Raw genomic sequence first — 21,097 nt, forward strand, 5'->3', positions numbered from 1 at the left:
ACCAAATCTTCCCAATATATATATATCCCCAGGCAAACAAAACGAGACAAAACAAAACTCTCTTAAAAACCACAAAGAAGAAGGAGACAGTTCCTTTGAAACCTCTGACATGAAATCCAATAGAATTACCAACTAGTGAGCTGGTAAACCAGCTTTGCCATATCAGGGAGGGTGCCCGGATTGTGGCCTTTGCTGACGTCCGTGATGTAAATACCTCCCCCACCGATGATTTCAAGTTACCAACAGTTTAACAACGAGCTCAGAAAATTCCCCAAAGCTTAACAATGGGCTCTCAAGAGCTGGTAGGAGCTCACTGAACCCACCCAGGTACTGTTTTTTTTTTGGGGGGGGGGGTTGGCTCCCAACCACAAGGTCAGGGCTCATATTATAGCAGTGACACCTCATCCAAATGTAAAACGTGCATGATCTTGTTTTCTGCAAAGCAAACCAAACACTTAATGAGCGGACTGATGAGCTTCCACTCAGCCCTGCTTATTTCTTCTCCATCTATAGTGACATGAGAGGCAGTGAAGGAGGGCGTCAGCCCTGTGGGTCTGAGCACTTACAGGCAGTGCACAACCGTGCGGCCTTCCCCACCGTTGTACTCCTCCTGCCACTTGTCCACCTGGCGGATGAGCTTCAGGAAGGAGCGCTTGGACACGGGCGTGTCCCTGTACATGGGCCAGCCCAGGAACTGGAACTGCTGCACCATCCGGTACCCGTCCTGGGGCTGCAGAGAGTCAGGCAACAAGCGGGGAGTGGAGAGAAAGCAGGCATTATTCCCGGGGCTGAACTCCAGCGGGCTGATCCCACCTACTCATCCCAGTGGGCACGAGGGAAGGAGGGGCCTGCCTGTAAATAACGAAGGAACCGTCTACCGGCCCAAAGAGTTACGAGTTTGAATCTGGAGCCATTATAAAAAACCAGGGGATGTTAAAAACTCTCCAGACAGTAGGCATACAGGGAACCTACCTCAACATAATAAAGGCCATATATGACAAACCCACAGCCAACATCGTTCTCAATGGTGAAAAACTGAAACCATTTCCTCTAAGATCAGGAACAAGACAAGGTTGCTCACTCTCACCACTATTATTCAACATAATTTTGGAAGATTTAGCCACAGCAATCAGAGAAGAAAAAAGTAATAAAAAGAATCCAAATCAGAAAAGAAGTTAAGCTGTCACTGTTTGCAGATGACATGATACTATACATAGAGAATCCTAAAGATGCTACCAGAAAACTATTAGAGCTAATCAATGAATTTGGTGGAGTAGCAGTACACAAAATTAATGCACAGAAAGCTCTTGCATTCCTATACACTAACAACGAAAAATCTGAAAGAGAAATGAAGGAAACACTCCCATTTACCACTGCAACAAAAAGAATAAAATACCTAGGAATAAACCTACCTAAGGAGACAAAAGACCTGTATGCAGAAAACTATAAGACACTGATGAAAGAAATTAAAGATGATACCAACAGATGGAGAGATATCCATGTTCTTGGATTGGAAGAATCAACATTGTGAAAATGACAATATTACCCAAAGCAATCTACAGATTCAATGCAATCCCTATCAAACTACCAATGGCATTTTTCATAGAACTAGAACAAAAAATCTTAAAATTTGTATGGAGACACAAAAGACCCCGAATAGCCAAAGCAATCTTGAGAAAGAAAAACGGAGCTGGAGGAATCAGGCTCCCAGACTTCAGACTAGACTACAAAGTTACAATAATCCAGACAGTATGGTACTGGCACAAAAACAGAAATATAGATCAATGCAACAGGATAGAAAGCCCAGAGATAAACCCACGCACATATGGTCACCTTATCTTTGATAAAGGAAGCAAGAGTATACAATGGAGAAAAGACAGCCTCTTCAATAAGTGGTGTTGGGAAAACGGGACAGCTACATGTAAAAGAATGAAATTAGAACACTTCCTAACACCATACACAAAAATAAACTCAAAATGGATTAAAGACCTAAATGTAAGGCCAGACACTATAAAACTCTTAGAGGAAAACATAGGCAGAACACTCTATGACATAAATCACAGCAAGATCCTTTTTGACCCACCTCCTAGAGAAATGGAAGTAAAAACAAAAATAAACAAATGGGACCTAATGAAACTTAAAAGCTTCTGCACAGCAAAGGAAACCATAAAAAAGACAAAAAGACAACCCTCAGAATGGGAGAAAATGTTTGCAAATGAAGAAACTGACGAAGGATTAATCTACAAAATATACAAGCAGCTCATGCAGCTCAATATCAAAAAACAAACAACCCAATCCAAAAATGGGCAGAAGACCTAAACAGACATTTCTCCAAGGAAGATATACAGATTGCCAACAAACACATGAAAATATACTCAATATCACTAATCATTAGAGAAATGCAAATCAAAACCACAATGAGGTATCACCTCACACCAGTCAGAATGGCCATCATCAAAAAATCTACAAACAATAAATGCTGGAGAGGGTGTGGAAAAAAGGGAACCCTCTTGCATTGTTGGTGGGAATGTAAATTGATAGTCACTATGGAGAACAGTGGGGAGGTTCCTTAAAAAACTAAAAATAGAACTACCGTATGACCCAGCAATCCCACTACTGGGCATATACTCTGAGAAAACCATAATTCAAAAAGAGTCATGTACCACAATGTTCATTGCAGCACTATTTACAACAGGCAGGACATGGAAGCAACCTAAGTGTCCATCGACAGATGAATGGATAAAGAAGATGTGGTACATATATACAATGGAATATTACTCTGCCATAAAAAGAAATGAAATTGAGTTATTTGTAGTGAGGTGGATGGACCTAGAGTCTGTCATACAGAGTGAAGTAAGTTAGAAAGAGAAAAACAAATACCATACGCTAACACATATATATGGAATCTTAAAAAAAAAAAAAAAAAAAGGGTTCTGATGAACCTAAGGGCAGGACAGGAATAAAGACGCAGATGTAGAGAATGGACGTGAGGACACGGGGAGGGGGAAGGGTAAGCTGGGACGAAGTGAGAGAGTGGCATGGACATATATACACTACCAAATGTAAAATACATAGCTAGTGGGAAGCAGCCGCATAGCACAGGGAGATCAGCTCGGTGCTTTGTGACCACCTAGAGGGGTGGGATAGGGAGGGTGGGAGGGAGACGCAAGAGGGAGGAGATATGGGGATATACGTATGCATATAGCTGATTCACTTTGTTATACAGCAGAAACTAACACAACACTGAAAAGCAATTATACTCCAATAAAGATGTTAAAAAAAACCCCACGTGTTTCCAATGACAGGCCAGACAAATAAAAGCAAGCAGAATGCCACTGTTTTGCAAAAGGGCCCCCTCACTCCTGTCGGGCCTTTGCTCACACAGTTTTGTGAAAAACAGCGCAAACCTGAGCACTGACCACAGTGGGCAGCAAATGGTAAAAAGGCTTGACTTTAATTACAGGTAAATTAAAGGTAAAGGATAAATTATGACCTGGTGATGTCTGTGAGCTCAGGGAGACACAGATTACACCCTGTTTCCTGGAAGTAGAATATGGTTCTGCTTCTTGGTGTGACTCTTGCTAAGATATCAATAGTTAATTAATCTTTCGTCACAATTAAATGGAATTGCAGGATTCAGGAAGTAACCTGGCCATGGCTAAACCTCTCGGGCTAAATCCTCCGTGGCTGTCGGCAGCACCCGACACAGGGGATCTCACTCTCCCCTTCCCCTCCTGGCTGTTCCTCCCCCTTCACTGCTCTCTCCTCTCCGCCCCGGCCCCCCCTTCCTCCTAGACCTCTTGCTGATGGAGGCTCCATGCTTAGTTCTCGGGTCCCTTTCTCCTCTCTCTCTCGACGGTTTCATTCAGTCTCATGGCTTTAAATCTTCCAATAAGTCCTCAATTTGTATCTCCAGTTCAGACCTCTTTCCTGAATTGCACCCTCACAGACTCGAAGGCCTACTTGATATTCCCACGTAGGCGTCTAATAGTCATCTTGAACCCAGTATGTTTCCCCCTGAACGGACCCTCTCTCCATGCGTTCCCCCACCCCTAACAATCCCGTTACCCGCACAGCCTTTCCTAACCTGGTTAATGTCTGCTTCATCTAGTTCTCAGGACCCAAATCCTGAGAGCCACCTCGACTCCCTGGGATCCAAACTATCGGTCAATCCGATCGGCTCTGCCGTCAAAATACATCAGAGTGTCTGCACCTCCCACCCCTCCCCCTGCTGCCGCTCCGTCCTGCTTTGTCCCGTCTCGCCTAGATTATTATAACAGCCTCCTGATGCGTCTCTTACTGTCTGTTCTCAACACAGAAGCCAGAGTGCACCTTTTAAACGGCAGGTTATAGCTCATGACTCTTCTACTCAAAACCCTGTTAACGGCTCCTTCTTTCCTTCACAGCAAAAGCCCCAGTCCTGGCAGCGGCCTGCAAGGTCCTACGTGATCTCTGTCCCCTCGACCCCTCGGACCTCGGCCCCAGCAGCTACTCCCACCCTCGCTTCCTGGGCTGCAGCCACATCAGCCTCCTTACTGTTCCGGGAACTCACCAGACAAGGCCCCGCCTCAGGGCCTTTGCACTGACTGTCACTTCCGCCTGCAAAGCTGCCTGCACGAGAGCACGTGGCTGCCCCTTCACTCCAGTCGGGCCTTTGCTCACATGGCACATCTGCTCTCCCTCTGGTCCAGGCCCCGGCACCTTCTGCCTCCCCACTTTTTTTCCTACAGCACCCACCACTTGCTAACAAATCTAGTAGGAGATGTGTTGTCTCCATCCTCTCCTGTCTGTCTTCTCCCTTTAGAACATAAGCTCCATAAGGTCAGTGAGTTCACAGACTCCTTGAAGGGACTCCAAGCTCCCAGAACAGTGACTGACACAGACACTCTACCTATTCAATGAATGAGAAAATCATGAAACCACAACACCAGCCGTGGTGGCCGTGGATCTTACTCGGGCTGCGTTGTAAATTCGGAATATCCTGCTGATGATGTCTTCTTCCAGGTCAGCAGAAACAAATTCCACCTGGATGGGGCCGTGTCTGTGGACTCCATTCTCTGGCCAGTACTGCGGACACAACTGAGTTCAGAACACAGAGACGCGACGTTAATGATAAAAATACATTTACTGCTCACAGTTTGGATACGGTCACTACCAGCATCAGGACCAAATGCCCTTGATTCACTTCATTTCTTTCTTTTCTCTCTTTTCCTTCCAGCAAGTCGACTTGAGGACTTTCTTGTTGACTGAGCCCTTAAATCCACCTGTCTGTCTAGTACTTTTTACTCCATTTTCTCTGAAAGCATCTTTAAGCCACGTGGAATTCTGCTTCCCAAGGAGGTCATGTGGGTGCTATTGAACACATGCTGTTAAGATCCCTTTCGCTGCTGAAAGGAACTCTTCTCAGGCCCTGGGGAGATGCCACGAGCTGCCACTATAAGACCTAAGACACTTGAGATGAAGACATACCTGTTAACGCCCAAATCTCCATCCTCCCGTCTGGGCTTGCCTTGCAGTTCGTAATCACTTTTAAGAACAGGGCTGTTCTGTGACAAGATACTGATAACAGTGTTGGGTTGCATTTTCATGCTCTGGTCCAAACCCTCCCAGCTCACATCTAGGAAACCTGGTGTAATAAGAGTAACTGCTCTGCTGTTTTTACCCGGAGGTGGCTTTAATTAAAGACACAATTTCCTAGAGTCTCAAACTCCAGGTATTGGTGATACTGGGAAACTAGGACTTTTGCAAGAATGTGATGCACGTGACACGAGGGTGGAGGGCGGGGTGCTGGGTACGGTGGCTGATGAGGGAGGGGCTTTCATTTACTGCTGCCCCACAGAAACATTGAACTTGGAGATAGGTGAGAAACCCCCCTGCATCTGTTCTCCCAAACCTTTTCGAAAGCCTGAAGACCTTAATTAAGGCATTTAAAGTCTGAAATGAAACTTCTTTGGGGACTTGGTATGCAGTGATGTTTTGGGAGCAGCATTTAACTTTTTTCTTTCTGATTTACCTGAGGGACAAATGGCTGGGGGGAGGGGCAAGAGGGAACTACTTCATTATTTTACAATCTGTTTCTTTTTGGGCCAAGAGCGGATGAAGAACATCTCATTTTAAGCAGAATGATGTACCACGAAGGGAGAACCTACTGCTTGAAATTCCTTTTACTGATGACTTTTATTTTCCAAAGGATCTGAAATCTCATCATCAAAAGTTACAACAGTTGATTTATATCCAAGATTGTAAGATAGTTTTCAGTGGGTCAACCGAAGCCATCTCCCTCCTTCTATTACAGAAGTTAAAGGTTTGGATTTCATGATCAAGAATGAAAGTAGGGTAACTAAGTGTCCTTTTTACATTAGCTAAGTCTATAGTATTTTAGAAATTACATTTATTATTTTAAAATAATGCTTCCACAAAATCTTTCCTTCTTCATCAGTGCTTCCTGGTGACGTTATAAAACTGCCTTGTCAAAAGATAGCCTGCTGAAGTTTTATCTTCTTTTTGATACCCGAGGGTACCCACTGTTAAAATTAACAGGTGTATGATGGGAAGATGAGCTGGTCATAAAAGCTCAAACACGCACATTTGAACCGTCCTGCCCATTTTCTCCTGACTGAGCCAGCTTTGCTCTCTGTTCGCTCTCTCAGTTCAGGCCCTGATCTAAAGCTTGTCACTTACACGAGAAACAGGAACGGCCCAGGCTGGTGCTTGGCTCCTGGCACACGGCATTCTGCATTCTGCCCAAGGAAACCGTGTGGAAAATGGCTTAAATAGTGCATAACATGTCCATGAACCGGACCTACAAATACTTAAAGTAGTTGAGGGCTATTCTTGTGCAATTGCAAAGACTTTCGGTTCAAATGCTCCGTTTAGTGTTCTCTAAAAGGCTGAATCCCAGGAGCAACTTTTCTCTGACTCTCAACACTGGCTCTGTCTGCCGAATGGAACTGGGGCTTCTCTGTCTCTCCCGCCGGGTGTGAGTCCAGACAGTTCGGGGTTAGAATGCAGCTTTAGAATTCAAACACTGTCGTTCAGAAAGAACACGTGAAAATCACTGATGTCTGGTTCACTAATGATAAAAAAACAGCGTATCACTACATTTCAGGATTCACATTAGGGGAAAAACAACGATTCTGAAGAGGGAACCGTCGCTTATCCTCTATGACTAAGGACTCTTGAATGAGTGACATTTAACCCATGGCATTGTGAGTTAGAAAATCAGGATCCTTGGTCCTATTTCCGGTTGTGTCTTTGAAGTCCCCCCAGCTGTGGTGTCTGCTTGTCTTTATCAATGGTTGCCATCTATCCTTCGGAGAAGAATCACTGGGGAAGACTCCTAAAATATTTAAGCTTCTTAAGTAAAAAGGACTAGATGAGGACAGGACTATCATTATTATTTCATTAACTAGTCTTCAGGCTAGAGCCATAACAAGATAATGTAGTGTCTCAAACATAATTAAAAACATTACAGAATTGAAGTGAAGGTCCATGGGATTTATGGCAGATTGATGACAATCAAATGGATTTTAGGAAGGAAAAATCTCGTCCAGTTTGGATGCTGCAATACTTCAGACTTTTTTTTGTTTTTTTAAAGGATTTGTGTCTATGAGATAGAAAATTAATTCAGTTCCAGAGCAAGTTTACTCTTACAACACGCCAAGTTCAAACTACTTAACAAGGGCCTCCATCACAGCAGGTCAGCCCTTGATTGGAATAGCCGGGCCCTAAGGCAATACATCCAGCTCCCAGGGCCCCTGTGCTCACGCTGTCCTGACAAGTCCCTTAAAAAAATGCTTCTCACTCCATTACTAACACTGAGTCACCACCACCCAGTTCTCTGCCTTTTTATGTTTAAGAAGAAGAGCCGTGAAAAAGCCCCATTGATCATTCTGAGATTTTCTTAAAGTCCCAGTTTCATTTCTTTTTAATATCTTTACCAAAGAGTTGACAAAGTAATTGCTGTCCCTTAGAATGGCTTGTCGGCCTGCACTGCCACCCCCTCCATGACGAATGCCACCTGAGGGCTCCAAGTGGGCCATGCCAGGAGGCGCACAGATGCTCCCAGATGGGATCTGGGACTGTGTCAGAGGCTGACGGCCTTTCTTCACAGTCCTGGTCTGTTTGCTCTGCGACCTTCAGGCTCCGGTTCAGCTCTGACTCTGCCCGTTACCTTGTATCTCCCTCTGGTCACTATTTCTTTTCCTTTTTTAAAAAATTAATTTATTTTATTTATTTATTTTTGGCTGTGTTGGGTCTTCATTGCTGCACGCTGGCTTTCTCTAGTTGCAGTGAGCGGGGGCTACTCTTTGTTGCGGTGCGCGGGCTTCTCATTGCGGTGGCTTCTCTTGCTGCGGAGCACGGGCTCTAGGCACGTGGGCTCAGTAGTTGTGGCTCGCGGGCTCTAGAGTGCAGGCTCAGTAGTTGTGGCGCACGGGCTTAGCTGCTCCGCGGCATGTGGGATCTCCCCGGACCAGGGCTCGAACCCATGTCCCCTGCATTGGCAGGCAGATTCTTAACCACCGCGCCACCAGGGGAGCCCATCTGGTCACTATTTCTATCCCTCGGTAACAGCCCAGTTTCTGACCCTGTCTCGTCCTGTCACTCCCACCATCTCTTCTGGTTTCAGACTATTTTCTGCGCCCACCCCTAATCCCGTCTGGTTTTTAACACGGGTTTTTAGCATCTCCGGTTCTCCGTCCTTGCCTGGCGTTTGTGACCTGCCACTGGGGGACTGAACTTCCCCATGTGCAAACAAAGCAAACACAGATTTGACCCCGGGCACGGGCCCTGACGGCCATAATTCTCGAGTCTCACCTGGGCCGGATCCACATCATTCAGCATAACTACAGACGTGCAGTGATAATCCAGGACCAGCCTCCAGAAGTCTTTCACTGTGTTTGGCAAAGGATGCTGGGTGACTATAAAAGCCGAGGGCTGTTTATAGCTCTGCAAACACAAACAAGAAAGATCCAAATATACCCAGGAAAATGTAACAGGAGGAAGCTAAGTTATTTTGTACACATGGGAGTTTGTGACATAAAACACTGAATGTATTTAACAACTGTTGAATTCTATCACCATTGTCAATGCCAAAACAGACCAAATATAGACTCATCTGCAGAATAATAATGATAAAATAATCTCACTTCGATACTAAGAAAACTTAATAAGTATTTCATAATTTTTTTGGTATTTCTGGTAGAAAGGCAATGTTGGCCCTATACATAACTATTTTAATGGAGAAAATTTAACTTTACTTTAAAATACGCATAATTAAAATAGTTCTGTTTTTCCTAAAATCTGTTCGCTTGTGGTTTAAATGTGTGATGGTGTTACTTATTCCTGCCATCAAAGGACACACATGCTTTTTACAGCTCTGCAGGGCTTCAAACAAGTTTAAATACGCTTTTACTGATATCACACCAATAGAATTAAAATTTCCATATTAGCACTGAAAATACCCGTTCACTTTGCCCATCAATTGAACAGCAAATGTTCATTCAGTTAGAAGTAAACAGACTGACAGGAAGTAATGAGTTGTGTACTATCTGTGCTGACAGGCAATTTTTCCCCCATGTTAATTACCACCCAAATGAGGAGGAATGGGAACTGAAATAATGCTGCAAACCATATTATCCCACTTCGCTGCTTTCGTGACTTAATAGCTGTCTGTGGCTCTCTGGCCAGGAGGTTAAAAATGGAAGTGCTCAGAGAGTAACCGAGACATCCTTCATTTATCAATCCGCCTGGACCGGGGGTCTCGGAGAGACTAAGAACATTGGTCCCGACGCAGAAACAGATATGGAATCTGAAATGCACTTTGTTGAAAATACAGGTTACATCTTAAAAAAAAACAAGGGCAGAGGAGTCAGGAGAGAACACAGGCGCTGCCCCTGGAGGACCATCCCCCCCACATCCTGCCCAGGGGGCGAGGGGGCTCACGTCCATGAGGGCGGCGTTGATGTAGTTGCTGCTCTCGCCGTCGAGGGTGATGAGGAAGGGCAGGCAGCGGTCGGGGGGCAGGACGTCCATGCAGCGGTTCTTCTCGTGGTTCCGGGGCAGGAGCGCGATGCTGCAGTCCTCCACGCGCAGGGTCGGCGTCACCATGTTCAGGGTCTAGAGGACAGAGGACACACACTTGGGAAGAGAACCCGTCTCAGACCTCGGGAGACCCACGTTTCCTGCAGCTGATGTCCCCCTCCTCCCCGAACCCCACTGACACAGCTGGATTTTTATTTCTCTTTACACTCCTTGGACTTGGTCCACAGACAGTGCCCATGAGACAGAAGGACCACTGTGGGTGTGCAGGATTACATGCCATCGCGTCCGACTAGGGCTGGACATCTGGGCGCTTGGGGGTAAGAGGCTGGTAGAGATCGGCCCAGAGTCAGGTGCATTTAGACCCAACGTGAATATGAGAAACTGCACGAAGAACTCTTGCCCGGCAAGCACCCTGAATGCACCTTGCTTGGTCTGGCTGCACCTGTGTTACACTGTGGGATGGTGTGGTGTCTGCCTGCTAAGCGGGGGGGGGGCCTGGCTCTGCTAGACCAGTGGTTCTCAACGGGGGGACACTGGCAATGTCTGCACATGATTTGGTTGTCAGAACGGTGTGGTGGAGGCCTTTGGCATCCACTGGGTAGGGGCCAGGGATGCTGCTGAACATCCTACAGGACAGCCCCCATGGCAACGGATGATCGAGTCCCCAGTGTCAACAGTGCCGAGGCTAAGAAACCCTGTGCTGACTCAAGGGTTCAGGAGCCGACTCTGAGATTCTTCTTAAGGAGCAAGGTTGCAGCCGGCCGCCTGTCCCTTTAGCACGACTTACCCGGAATTCCTCTTTAATCTGGCTTGAATTTGTCTGTGGATCCAGCTTGTTCATGTCATAGTAGAGAGACCTGACTTGGGAAGCAGGGACCGAGGTGTCCCCACAAAGACAGGCTTCCAGGATGGCATCGTGGATGAACACGTACTGCTCCTGGCGAAGCAGACGGGGCTCGTTAGTAGTAGAGAAACCAAGGTAACCAGAAAGAACTAAGAGAAGGAGGGAAGGCAGCCCCACACAGACAGGAAAACAGAACAATGGTCCACCCATCACAGACAACGCCTTCCCACCAGAGAGAAAGCAGGGGAGACGACCTGACCGCTAGGAGGGGGTTATTCCAGAACCAGTAATCCTGTTCCCCAACGAGACGGCAGGCACACTGGTGATTGGCCATGTGCGGAGTACAGTATAGTGGGAGGAAGAGATAAACAGGGGCTCAATGCAGAAGCCGTAAACAGATCGATGAAAACCACTCAGACACTGATAAATCCCAGAGCAAGCACTGTCATGTGGGAGTGACTGGAGCTACACTGTCCCTGCAATTCTGGTCCCACGAGTTTGGAACTCAGTATTTCAGATGAGGAAATAGCAGAATCTTACCTACATATAATGAAAAGAGAAATGTGCTGACCAAATTAACAGTGCAAAGAAGGTCCAGGGAAACTTGACATCACTATGAAAAATCAACAGTTCTGAGCACTTAGAGCTACTTACTTTGAAACGTTAATTAATGCGATGATTACGAAAGTCCTTATGTGTCCAGGGAAGAGCTCTCGTGTGTATGTATAAGCCTGCAGTTTAAAAACCAACCCTCTAATTCTGAATTGGCCCTGGCTTTCCCTACAGTTAATTAGTAAAGTGTTAGCATATTTATTATTGCTCTCCAATTACATGAAATGCAAAAGGGGCCCATTACTTTTTACTTTAATTTCTATAAATAACTCGAATTCTTAATTCTCGAAAACAGCCCAGTCCTATTAAACAACACCTCAGAAATGGATTGAGTGAGAAAAAGGGGATGTGGTGACATTTGATCAACTGTTAAGTACATTGAAAATACATTATGATCATTATTATCTTTAAAACAAAAACTCTGTTCTAAAGAAAAAAGACCATGGAAGCAGCATTTACAGTTTCTGTTATTCTTCTCTGTTAGTTAAAAAATGAAATTAGGTTTCCCAGTGGCTTTTGTAAACTTTAATGCACAACCTAAATGTAAGGGAGTCTTATTCTACTTCATGAATCATTTTCCAGGTGGTGGGTGTAATGCCTACTTAAAAGGATCAAATAGTAGTAAAAATGTGAATTTCCTAGGAGCAGGATGGAATACCTTTTCTCAAATACTTAAATTCCTGATACACCTTGAGTTCTAACTTACAGAAGTACTAGTCGGTATAGAGTACTTCCAGAAAATGGGCGAATTCCCATGATACCAGGCCACTGGACAGAATTTTTAAGGACAGTAGAAAGAGAACGAAATGCACAGAGATTACCCTTAAAGGCCACTTGGCAAATGCCTGGCTATTCTCAGGAGTGATCTCACTCTGGTTACCAGCTAGTTTAAAAGACACAATAAAAAGAAATGGTATTGAATCCCCGAATGCTTAAACGTAGAGCCTCGACTGGACCCTGGACACAGAAGTAAGGGGAAAGTTAGGCTCGGGGAGGAGATTCTGTTACCTGGGAGACTCCTGGCCTTTTCTGTGTGTTTATAAAAGAAACAGAAAAGGAAAGAAGGAGGGAGGGAGGGAAAGAAGGATGGCCAGGTGCTTCACTTTTTCTCCTGGGGGGGTTCTGAAGACAGAACTGCTGGCTCTTCTCTCCCCTTGCCCTGGGAGGTGGGGTGCAGGGCAGGCACCGGGGTCAGAGCCCGAGGGCGGGCAGGCGGGCGGTCGGGAGCTGCTGTACCTCGGTCTGCACCATGTTCACCCTCCGAGACCGCAGCTCCCGGACGCAGTTGTAGATATCCACCACCCCTTCCCTCTCGGCCATGTCCAGCATGATGTCGATGACAATGAAACAGCCGGTCCTCCCCGCACCAGCGCTGCACAGAGAGAGGGCTCAGTCAGTGGAGGAGAAAGGATTCCTGTGCTCCTGCTTCCGCTTAGATTTTTATTGCGGTGAGACTCACATAACACGCCAATGACCATCGTAAAGTGCACAACTCAGTGGCACCTGGAGCCTTCGTATCCATCGAGTTTCCAAACGTTTCCATCACCCCAAGGAGACCCGCACCCACGGCTCCCCGTGCTTCCTTTTGGAGCCTCGGGCCCCCCTCACCTGCAGTGCACCACCAACGGGCCTGCGTTGGGCGGGCTCTTGGATTTCACCTGCCGGACGAATCCTAGCAGCCCGGTGGCGTGGTAGGGGACGCCATGGTCCGGCCAGCCCGTGAAGTGAAACTGTCTGATCTCGCGTATTTCATGAACACCTCGCTGCCAGGGGTCGGTCAGCACAGCACAGGAAGAGAACAAAGGAGAACAAACGGTGAGGGGCCAGGAGGGCGCCAAGGACCCCTAAGCAGTCAGGGAGCCCGGGGCTGGGAAAGTGAGCTGCTGGGAAGAGGGTCATTCTTTGGTGCAACACGCACTTGGAAAGCCTCCTCACAGGGAGGAAGATGTTTGTGGGGGTGAAAGGGGAGGGGATGTTAGGGGAAAACGCTAATTAACAGGTGCAATGGCAGCAAATGGATGCGTCGCTGGGATTCCTTGAGCCTCCTTTCTAAACCCGTTAACGCAGGCTCTGTTAACAGTTTGTGTGTCACTTAGATCCTACGGTGTGAGGAGCGAGCCCACAGAGGATGCTCAGAACGGGGACGGGAAGGAACTAAGGGGTATCTGTGCGCTCAAGACCAGCTGCTGAGATGCAGACCCCTGTTCAGCTCTTCTGTGTTCCGGTGCCGTTTGCACCAGGCACTCAGGCTGTGCACACGCTGAGGATGTGCGGAAAGGCCACTGGAAGAAGGACCACTTCCCAACCAGACAGGCCAGAGAACCACTTTTCACTGGCAACTCGAGTTTGTTAGGTTTCTCTCTTTAACTGGGGTAAACATTTAATCCATTCATCTGATCACCAACAATCAGATGCAAACACAATGCTTCAGGCCTGACTCCAGGGGCTGGGGCTGCAGAGATATGGAGATGGTGTCTCCTATCTTCAGTGGTCAGCCTGTGGGAAACGGGCATGTCAAGAAATATAAACCATGGAAATCCAGAGGTATTTTTGCTGGAATTCAATGTTAGACCAGTAACCTGAAGAGAGAGGGTGGTCCGCCATAGAACCGAAGGGAAGGCACAAGGAAACAGACTTCAAGTGTTTTTAATTATTTTAAAATTTACTCTTGTTTTGAGAATAACTAAGTTGATTTATATCCATCTTTTTTTTTTTTCTGACTATGAGCCTATGTATTAAGACTGTGTTTTAAAACAAGAGTCTACTGTGAAAACAACAATTACTTCCAGAATCAAGGCTGGAGGTAACCTGAGATCAGACTTGACTTTCCCCCTTCTCTCTTTCCAGCACTGTTTCCTGGACACCATTTCTCCACTGGCCCTGGGTTTGGTTTTATTATCTTAACATTAATCACCCAGGAACCTTGTCACTTTCACCACCAGCCGCTGTTCATGCAGAGGTAGCCAGGAAGAAATTCGGAATTTTTATGTCCTTTGAAAGACTAGAAGAGGCAAACAATGATAGGTTTTAAAGTTAAGACTTGTTTGCCATCAGGGCGTTCATTTGTCTTGGTTTAATAACCCACAAGTGCTGAAGCTTTATTTCTCTTTGAAAATCATGCTATTCTTTAGGGGGGTTGCAGCATTAAGGAATTAAGTCGTCAGGGATTCACAAAGGAAAATGAACACTGTCATCTGCTAAATATGCTCTGTGACCCCAGAGCAAGATTACTAGGTGGTTAGGAGCCCACACTTTCTATCACTGAAACCATGGTAACATTTGGCTAAAGCCTCCATCAGAAGACAGATGGTGAGCCTCTAAACCCCTGAGAGCTCCCCTGGCTTTACACAGGACAACGGGGCAGGGCAGGGGTGGTCCCAGGAAGTGGGAAAGCCTATAATAAAGATTCATTCATTCCAAAGAGGACAAAAGGGCATTTATGTCTCCCATACACTGTTGTTTTTAATTTTAATTTTTTGAGCACTTCCCTTTCTAGCTTTGCTAGATTTCAGATCCAGCATCCCCAGAACCCGAACTCCGTCCAACACGGGCTGGGCGCCCAACTGATCTAAGACTCATTTTCTCAGCAGGGTAAATGTCAGTGTCTGGGATGCAGCAAACCTTTTCCCAAAATAAACCTCCACCCTCTAATATGTTCACTACTGACAAGATGAGCAATGGAAATGGCTTGTGAGTCACCTCTCACTCTTGTTCATGGACATGGCAGTTTCTTCTTTCACTGTTTTGTAATATATATGGGGGGAAAATCATAGATGTGATCAGTGATCACAGCCCAAATATTTCCCAACTTGATATCAAGTACATTTTTTGTTCATTTTTCATTAACAAGGTTTAATGCTAAATAAATGAGTATCATATTATACGTAATATAATAAGTATTAACGCTATATGTTGGGTTGGCCAAAAAGTTCGTTCGGGATTTCCCGCTAACACCTTACGGGAAAAACCCAAACGAACTTTTTGGCCAACCCAGGAAAAGCGAGCTATTCACTTCCTTTTCCTTGTAATAGCTGGGAAGGAAGACCCCACGACAAACAGTAGTGCTTAGCCCAGAGCGGGCGCTTGATAAATATGTGTGGATGGATGAATCCCTAGGCACATGCTCTGTCTTGCAGATTCATGACCGTATATCCCTGCCTCTCTGAGCCCCAGGCACCTCCTAGGCAGAGAGAACTCGGGGTCCATCGCCAGCTTCCTTTCTGCCAGCTTCGGCAGAGGTAGGGTCACCAGACGGCCTAGATCCACAGAAACTTTTCAGCTGTCTTCCTCCTGCCACAATGGGCCCTTTGTTATTTAAAAGCTGTTCAGCTTTTGGAGTCACCAGCTACAGAGGAAAGGAAGGATGACCATCCCATGCAAAACAGGAACTGACCAGCTTCAGGCTCCAAACCTGCCTGCTTGTTTGCAGAACGGAGCCCAAACCCATGTTTCACCTTTAGGTCCCCTGATGCGAATACTCTCAAAATAGAATCAGAATTGGAAGACTCTCAAAGTATACACTTCACTTGGCTGTTTTTTTTTTGTTTTAAGTTTCCTTTCTAATGAGGAAGTTTGAAACCTACAAGAAGTGCTCCACAGATGTACTAATGATTTGTTTTCCTTAGAGATTCCAATTGCCCCGTTAGAAAATACCGCAACATGTCATTTTGATTTCCCCAAACGCTTTAACAAGCTCCTCAAGTCCTTTCCTTCCTCCCACTACCTCTTTGCTGCTTGTCTGAGGACTAAATAGCTGTGTATTTCAGAAACATTTCTGTGCAGCTGGGGATGTAGCCGAGAACACTAAGAGGTTAAAAAAAGAGCAAAAAGACAAACAAATCCTTCCTTTAGCCACAGAGATGCATTTTCAGCTTATTAGAGAGCTGACTATTGTTCAAAGAACTCTATGTTTAAGTGATGGCTTTTGGATGCTTTTTTTTTGTTTTAAAGAAGAAAATATTCCGGGTCTTTTATCACTATCTGTTTCAATGCAGTTATTCATGAGTGCTCTTGCCAAGAGCCATACAAAAATCCTCCGTATGTTTTTTTTTTTTTTACCCCCAATCCTGCCTAAGAAGGGAAAAACCCAACATCAAAGTGTGAGGTCCAGAACTTGAAGAATTGAGTCAGCCAGAACTCCACGTTGTTTGAAGTCTCTAAGCCTCCTGCCTGCTTATTAAAAAAGACAGGCTGAGGGAAAAAAAAAGCTAAATAGTATGAGAAACAGATTAAAATAAATGAAAGTCTCTTCAGCCTTGTGATTGTATGACAAATAGGGATTTGAAAACCGAAAGAGGTAGTTGAAAAAATCAGGGTAAATGAGCCAGTAAGCAAACGCCGCAATTTCCTCATTTCCTAAAACTGGTCTCGTTAATCCAGAAAGTGCATCGAGATGCAGTGAGAAGTCAGGAGGAGGGCTGGGAGCCAACTGCCCTGGTCTACTTACAACTCGGGGCCTGCAAGGGCACCCGCCACTGGTAAATTCGTGCCAGCATCGCCACATCCAGTGTAAGACTCAGCCATGGACAGAAGCCGGGGGACCTCAGAGACAAAACCGTGGGTCCCCTTCTTCGAAGGCAAGGTGAGGACAGGAAGGCAGAGCGTTTGTCAGCCACGTCACCTCCACTACCCCCCACAGCCTACCTGTGACACTTCTCTGGATGGACTGCAGTTTGCTTCGCTTCCGGTCCCTCCCTATGTCAGCAGAAAGAGGGGGAGTAAGGAGATTCCCCGTTACGCCCTGTGGAGAAGGCACAGAGCAGCAGCTCCATCCATGCACGTGGGATGAGGCCGTGGGACAGAGCACAGCATTCAGGAGCCCACGCCCGCAGTGCCCGAGGGCTGAAACCAGCATGGGAGGGAATGGATGGAAGCGCTGGTTCATGCAAGAGCGGCCCGGGTCTGCTTATGTGTGTTTCCAGGTAGAAGCTTCCACCTGGAAAATCCATCAGTCCGTATTAAACCATAGGCTGGAAAAGCCTCAAGGAGGTGGAGGGGATCCAGGAGGAGTTAGGACCTGTGTCTCCACAGTTGATACGAACTCAACACTGGGAAACCCACATGGACATACAGCATGAAGGACATTTATTGAACTGTCTCTGAACGAGGACAGAGAGATGAGCTGAACGATAACAATCAGGTTAAAAAGAAAAAGGAAGTAGACAGCTAGGTGTATCTTTCGGTTTAGTTGCAAAACACAGATTTTCATGAAATGGGAATGATTTGCTTCAAAGACGGAACTGAGCTATTACAGAATCACAGGGCAAGATGCACTCTTGAGAAATCACTGGATAGAGCCTACCTGCATTCAGGTGTGACCACGTATGAATTATCCCAGATAACTTAATGAGGCTGGTATCACTAATGTCTGACCAAAGCTTTTCAAAGCAGTGTGAAAACTTACCTTTTCAACAGCAAATGTTCTTATCACATATTCTGCCAGTAGCTCTGTTTCTATTAGGGTGACTTTAATGTCTTTGTAGATCTCTGTGTCATCTGGCCAGTATTTGCAGCATTTGACCTTTAGAAAACACAAAGGAAATGAAGATTTAGGGTTTTTTTTTTTTTTTTTGGAGTTCTCCAAATGATGGGTCACAGTATAATTTATAGGATACAATTTGCACAGAAAATCAGAAGTACAGCTTAACTTTATTTTTTTAGATCACCTATATATTTTTTTCTCTCCCCAGAATAAAACACAATTTGAGTTATGGGAGGAATAAAACCTAGGAAAATGGTCTAAAGTTAACAAATTGTATTTATACTACAAACATCTCAGTTACAGTAACCATTCATTTCCTGTCTATCTCTACTCAGGAATGGCCTGGAAAAATAAACTATAAAAGTTAGCTTGCAGTATTTTAGCTCCTCTGAACTTTAAATTTCTTCTAGTTTCAGGAACTGATCGAACATTTTTGAGGAGGACTGAGCAGGAAATCAGAGCCAAAAGTAAAGATTAGAGATTTTTTTCTTTTTTTTCCTGAAGAAGGTAGTAGCTATGTGTTTTCCCCAAGTTAGAATTACAGACTCATTTTAGTATAAGTAAATTCAATATACAAAACCTGGTGAACTCCCTATGTTAATGACTCTAAGATTTCCTCAGTCACCCAGGCACAAAACCTGGCGATCCTTCTCCAAAACCCAACCAACTGCCAAGTCTAAGAAGCTTTTGAAATATCTCTCAAATATGTTTTCCAAATTTTTATTCCCTCCGCCACCATCTTCAGGCTCTGGTAACTTCCTGCATCCCCTCCATACCAGTAACTGCAAAAACCCTTCCAAGTGTGATCCCAATGGCACTGACTTGCTCTGCTCAATAAACTTCCATTTCCAACCACTGTTTGTGAAATTAAACAGAAATTAACTTTGGCCTGGCAGGTAAAGATCTTTTTTGTATTTGGACACAACTAGCATCTTCATCCTTTTTTTTTTTTTTTTTTTTTTACTACTCTCCTTTCTAGCCACATATATTTTATGTTCAGAGACAAGTGGTTTGACTGATTCCCAAGCAGACCTCACGGTCCAGACTCCTTCTCATGCCGTTCCTTCTGTTCAGAATGTTCTCCTTCCACTCAGATATTTTACCTAGCTGAACATTTTATCCATTCTTCAAAGAATATCTCAAATGCCACACCCCTTCAAAGTCTTTTCTCCATGGATGCTCTCTGTTGGTGCTCTGATAAGATGTGCCAGTTCTGCCAGTATGACACCCTTCTTACGTCGCGTTATACCTGCTTATTACCTGCCAGCATGCAAAGGGCTTTCAACTGCTTATTTCTGCAAACCCAGCAAATCTGGCATGTGTCCCATACACGGAAAATATGCAACAGGTACATGAAAAACTGAATTTCATGGAGACAAGCATAGGATCAGCGTAGGAAGGACAATCCCAGGTTGGGAAAATTTACAAAAGAAATATGGACTGAGGTGGCCCTTCCCAGAACGCCAAACACCTTGGTACACCCATGCTTCCGGTGTGGTGCAGGCTGGTTGTTATCTTAGCTGCTTCCTCATGAAACTTTCTGGCAGCCAATTCAGTGCTGTTCTAGATAAGCCTTATCACCTTTACTTGGGAAGATGTACGCCAGAAACATTCAGGAGTTGGAGATACAGTGCAGCACAAGACAAAGATGGTCCCTGTCCTCATTAAATTTGTAGCTTCCTTAGGGAATCTTTTTGTTCCCCTCATGGGAACATTATCTGTGACTTTATAAAGGATAATCATTTAGACATATTTTGACTTATCCATATTTCAAAGATTTATATCATGGATACCTGTGCCAGATCTAAAATATTCCAGAATGACAGAGATCTATAATTTCTCCAGTTCTTTTCCTAGATGTAAAGTGAGTCTGAGCAGATCATGCATATTTGTGATGTCTAATTTGATAGCAACCCTAATTTCACTCATAGAATGTCTAATTACTTTCACAATGGTAATTAACAAAGATGCTTATATGGCACGTACCAAAGTCTCCTCTATTTTAGGGGACTTGCTTTTACATTTTTGTGACTTCAATCACGCAAGCAGAGGGTTGTGGATAGATACAAAACTACGAATAGAGTATATACGTGCACTTTTAAAATTAAACAATTCTCAGGGATTCCCTGGCGGTCCAGTGGTTAGGATTCCGTGCTTCCACTGCAGGGGGCACGGGGTTCCATCCCTGGTTGGGGAACTAAGATCCCGCATGCCACGCGGCCAAAAAGAAAAAAAAAAAAGAAAAATTAAACAATTCTCAATGGAATGAACACATAAGTCAAAAATCTGTGTATTTCTCCAAAAATTACAAAGTTAACCTACGTTAACTAGGTATAGCTTGTCCAATAAAAGTGCCTTATTAGAATGTGATTGCTGTAGGACATATTGTATAGTCACCTATTCTTCTCTTTTAGTCTTTACCCTCCCCATCCCCAAAGTTTCAATAACTATGGGTGTGGAGGCTTCAATGCCTGGGAGTCAGGGAAACCAAAAGCCTCTGCAATGTACCAAAGGCTTAGAGCTTCTCTTGGGGACTGTTCTTCCAGTTCCCTTGGGCCAGCTCGGTTCCCAGGGATCTTGACCCTGCCGGGCCCTCCCGCCGGCTCCGCCGTCCCCCAAACCCCCGGGTGCAGCTGGGCGCCCCCTGGCGGCGGCGGCAGAAAGCGCCCTCCAGGTGCAGGGGTCGCCAGGGGTGGCCACATCTAGCTCGCCAGGCTGGCTGCACGTTACTGTGAGCTTCGGGGCACCCTGATGTCTCTGTAGCAGTGGTTCTCAAACTTCAGCAGGCATCAGACGATCCTGGAGGCCTGTGACAAGTGCTGGGCCCCACCCCAGAGTTTCTGATCAGTCGGTCTGGATATGTGTGGTCCCAGAATTTGCATTTAAGACAAGCTCCCAGGTGATGCTGCTGGTCTGCGGACCACACTTTGAGAAGCAAGGATTTAGACGACAGCCTGACTACAGAGGCTGGCTCTCTCCTTAAGGCTGCGGTGAGCCTGGGTGAGTCACTCAGGTTTGCTTAATCTCAGGTTCTTCATCTGCGCGGGGTGGTTTTTATTCTATCTCAGAGGGCTCTAAGGTTAAGGCAGGGGTTTCCAAATTTGCACATTAGAATC

At 45.4% G+C, this 21,097-nt stretch overlaps 1 protein-coding gene across 1 annotated transcript in view; it reads right to left on the reverse strand.

The window, feature by feature from the left end:
- The window catches only part of PTPRM (protein tyrosine phosphatase receptor type M), a 756,425-nt gene that overhangs the window by 15,113 nt on the left and 720,215 nt on the right, over window positions 1-21,097 (reverse strand). The window contains exons 22-29 of the mRNA XM_068563694.1: window positions 17,904-18,020; window positions 13,109-13,263; window positions 12,737-12,872; window positions 10,832-10,981; window positions 9,946-10,119; window positions 8,818-8,949; window positions 4,954-5,079; window positions 567-730 (exon numbers count right to left, since the gene is read on the reverse strand). Coding sequence (XP_068419795.1) covers window positions 567-730; window positions 4,954-5,079; window positions 8,818-8,949; window positions 9,946-10,119; window positions 10,832-10,981; window positions 12,737-12,872; window positions 13,109-13,263; window positions 17,904-18,020 — 1,154 coding nt within the window. The remainder of the gene's footprint in view (window positions 1-566; window positions 731-4,953; window positions 5,080-8,817; window positions 8,950-9,945; window positions 10,120-10,831; window positions 10,982-12,736; window positions 12,873-13,108; window positions 13,264-17,903; window positions 18,021-21,097) is intronic.

Source organism: Eschrichtius robustus, chromosome 14 (assembly GCF_028021215.1).
Source record: "Eschrichtius robustus isolate mEscRob2 chromosome 14, mEscRob2.pri, whole genome shotgun sequence".
In the NCBI taxonomy this organism is placed as follows: domain Eukaryota; kingdom Metazoa; phylum Chordata; class Mammalia; order Artiodactyla; family Eschrichtiidae; genus Eschrichtius; species Eschrichtius robustus.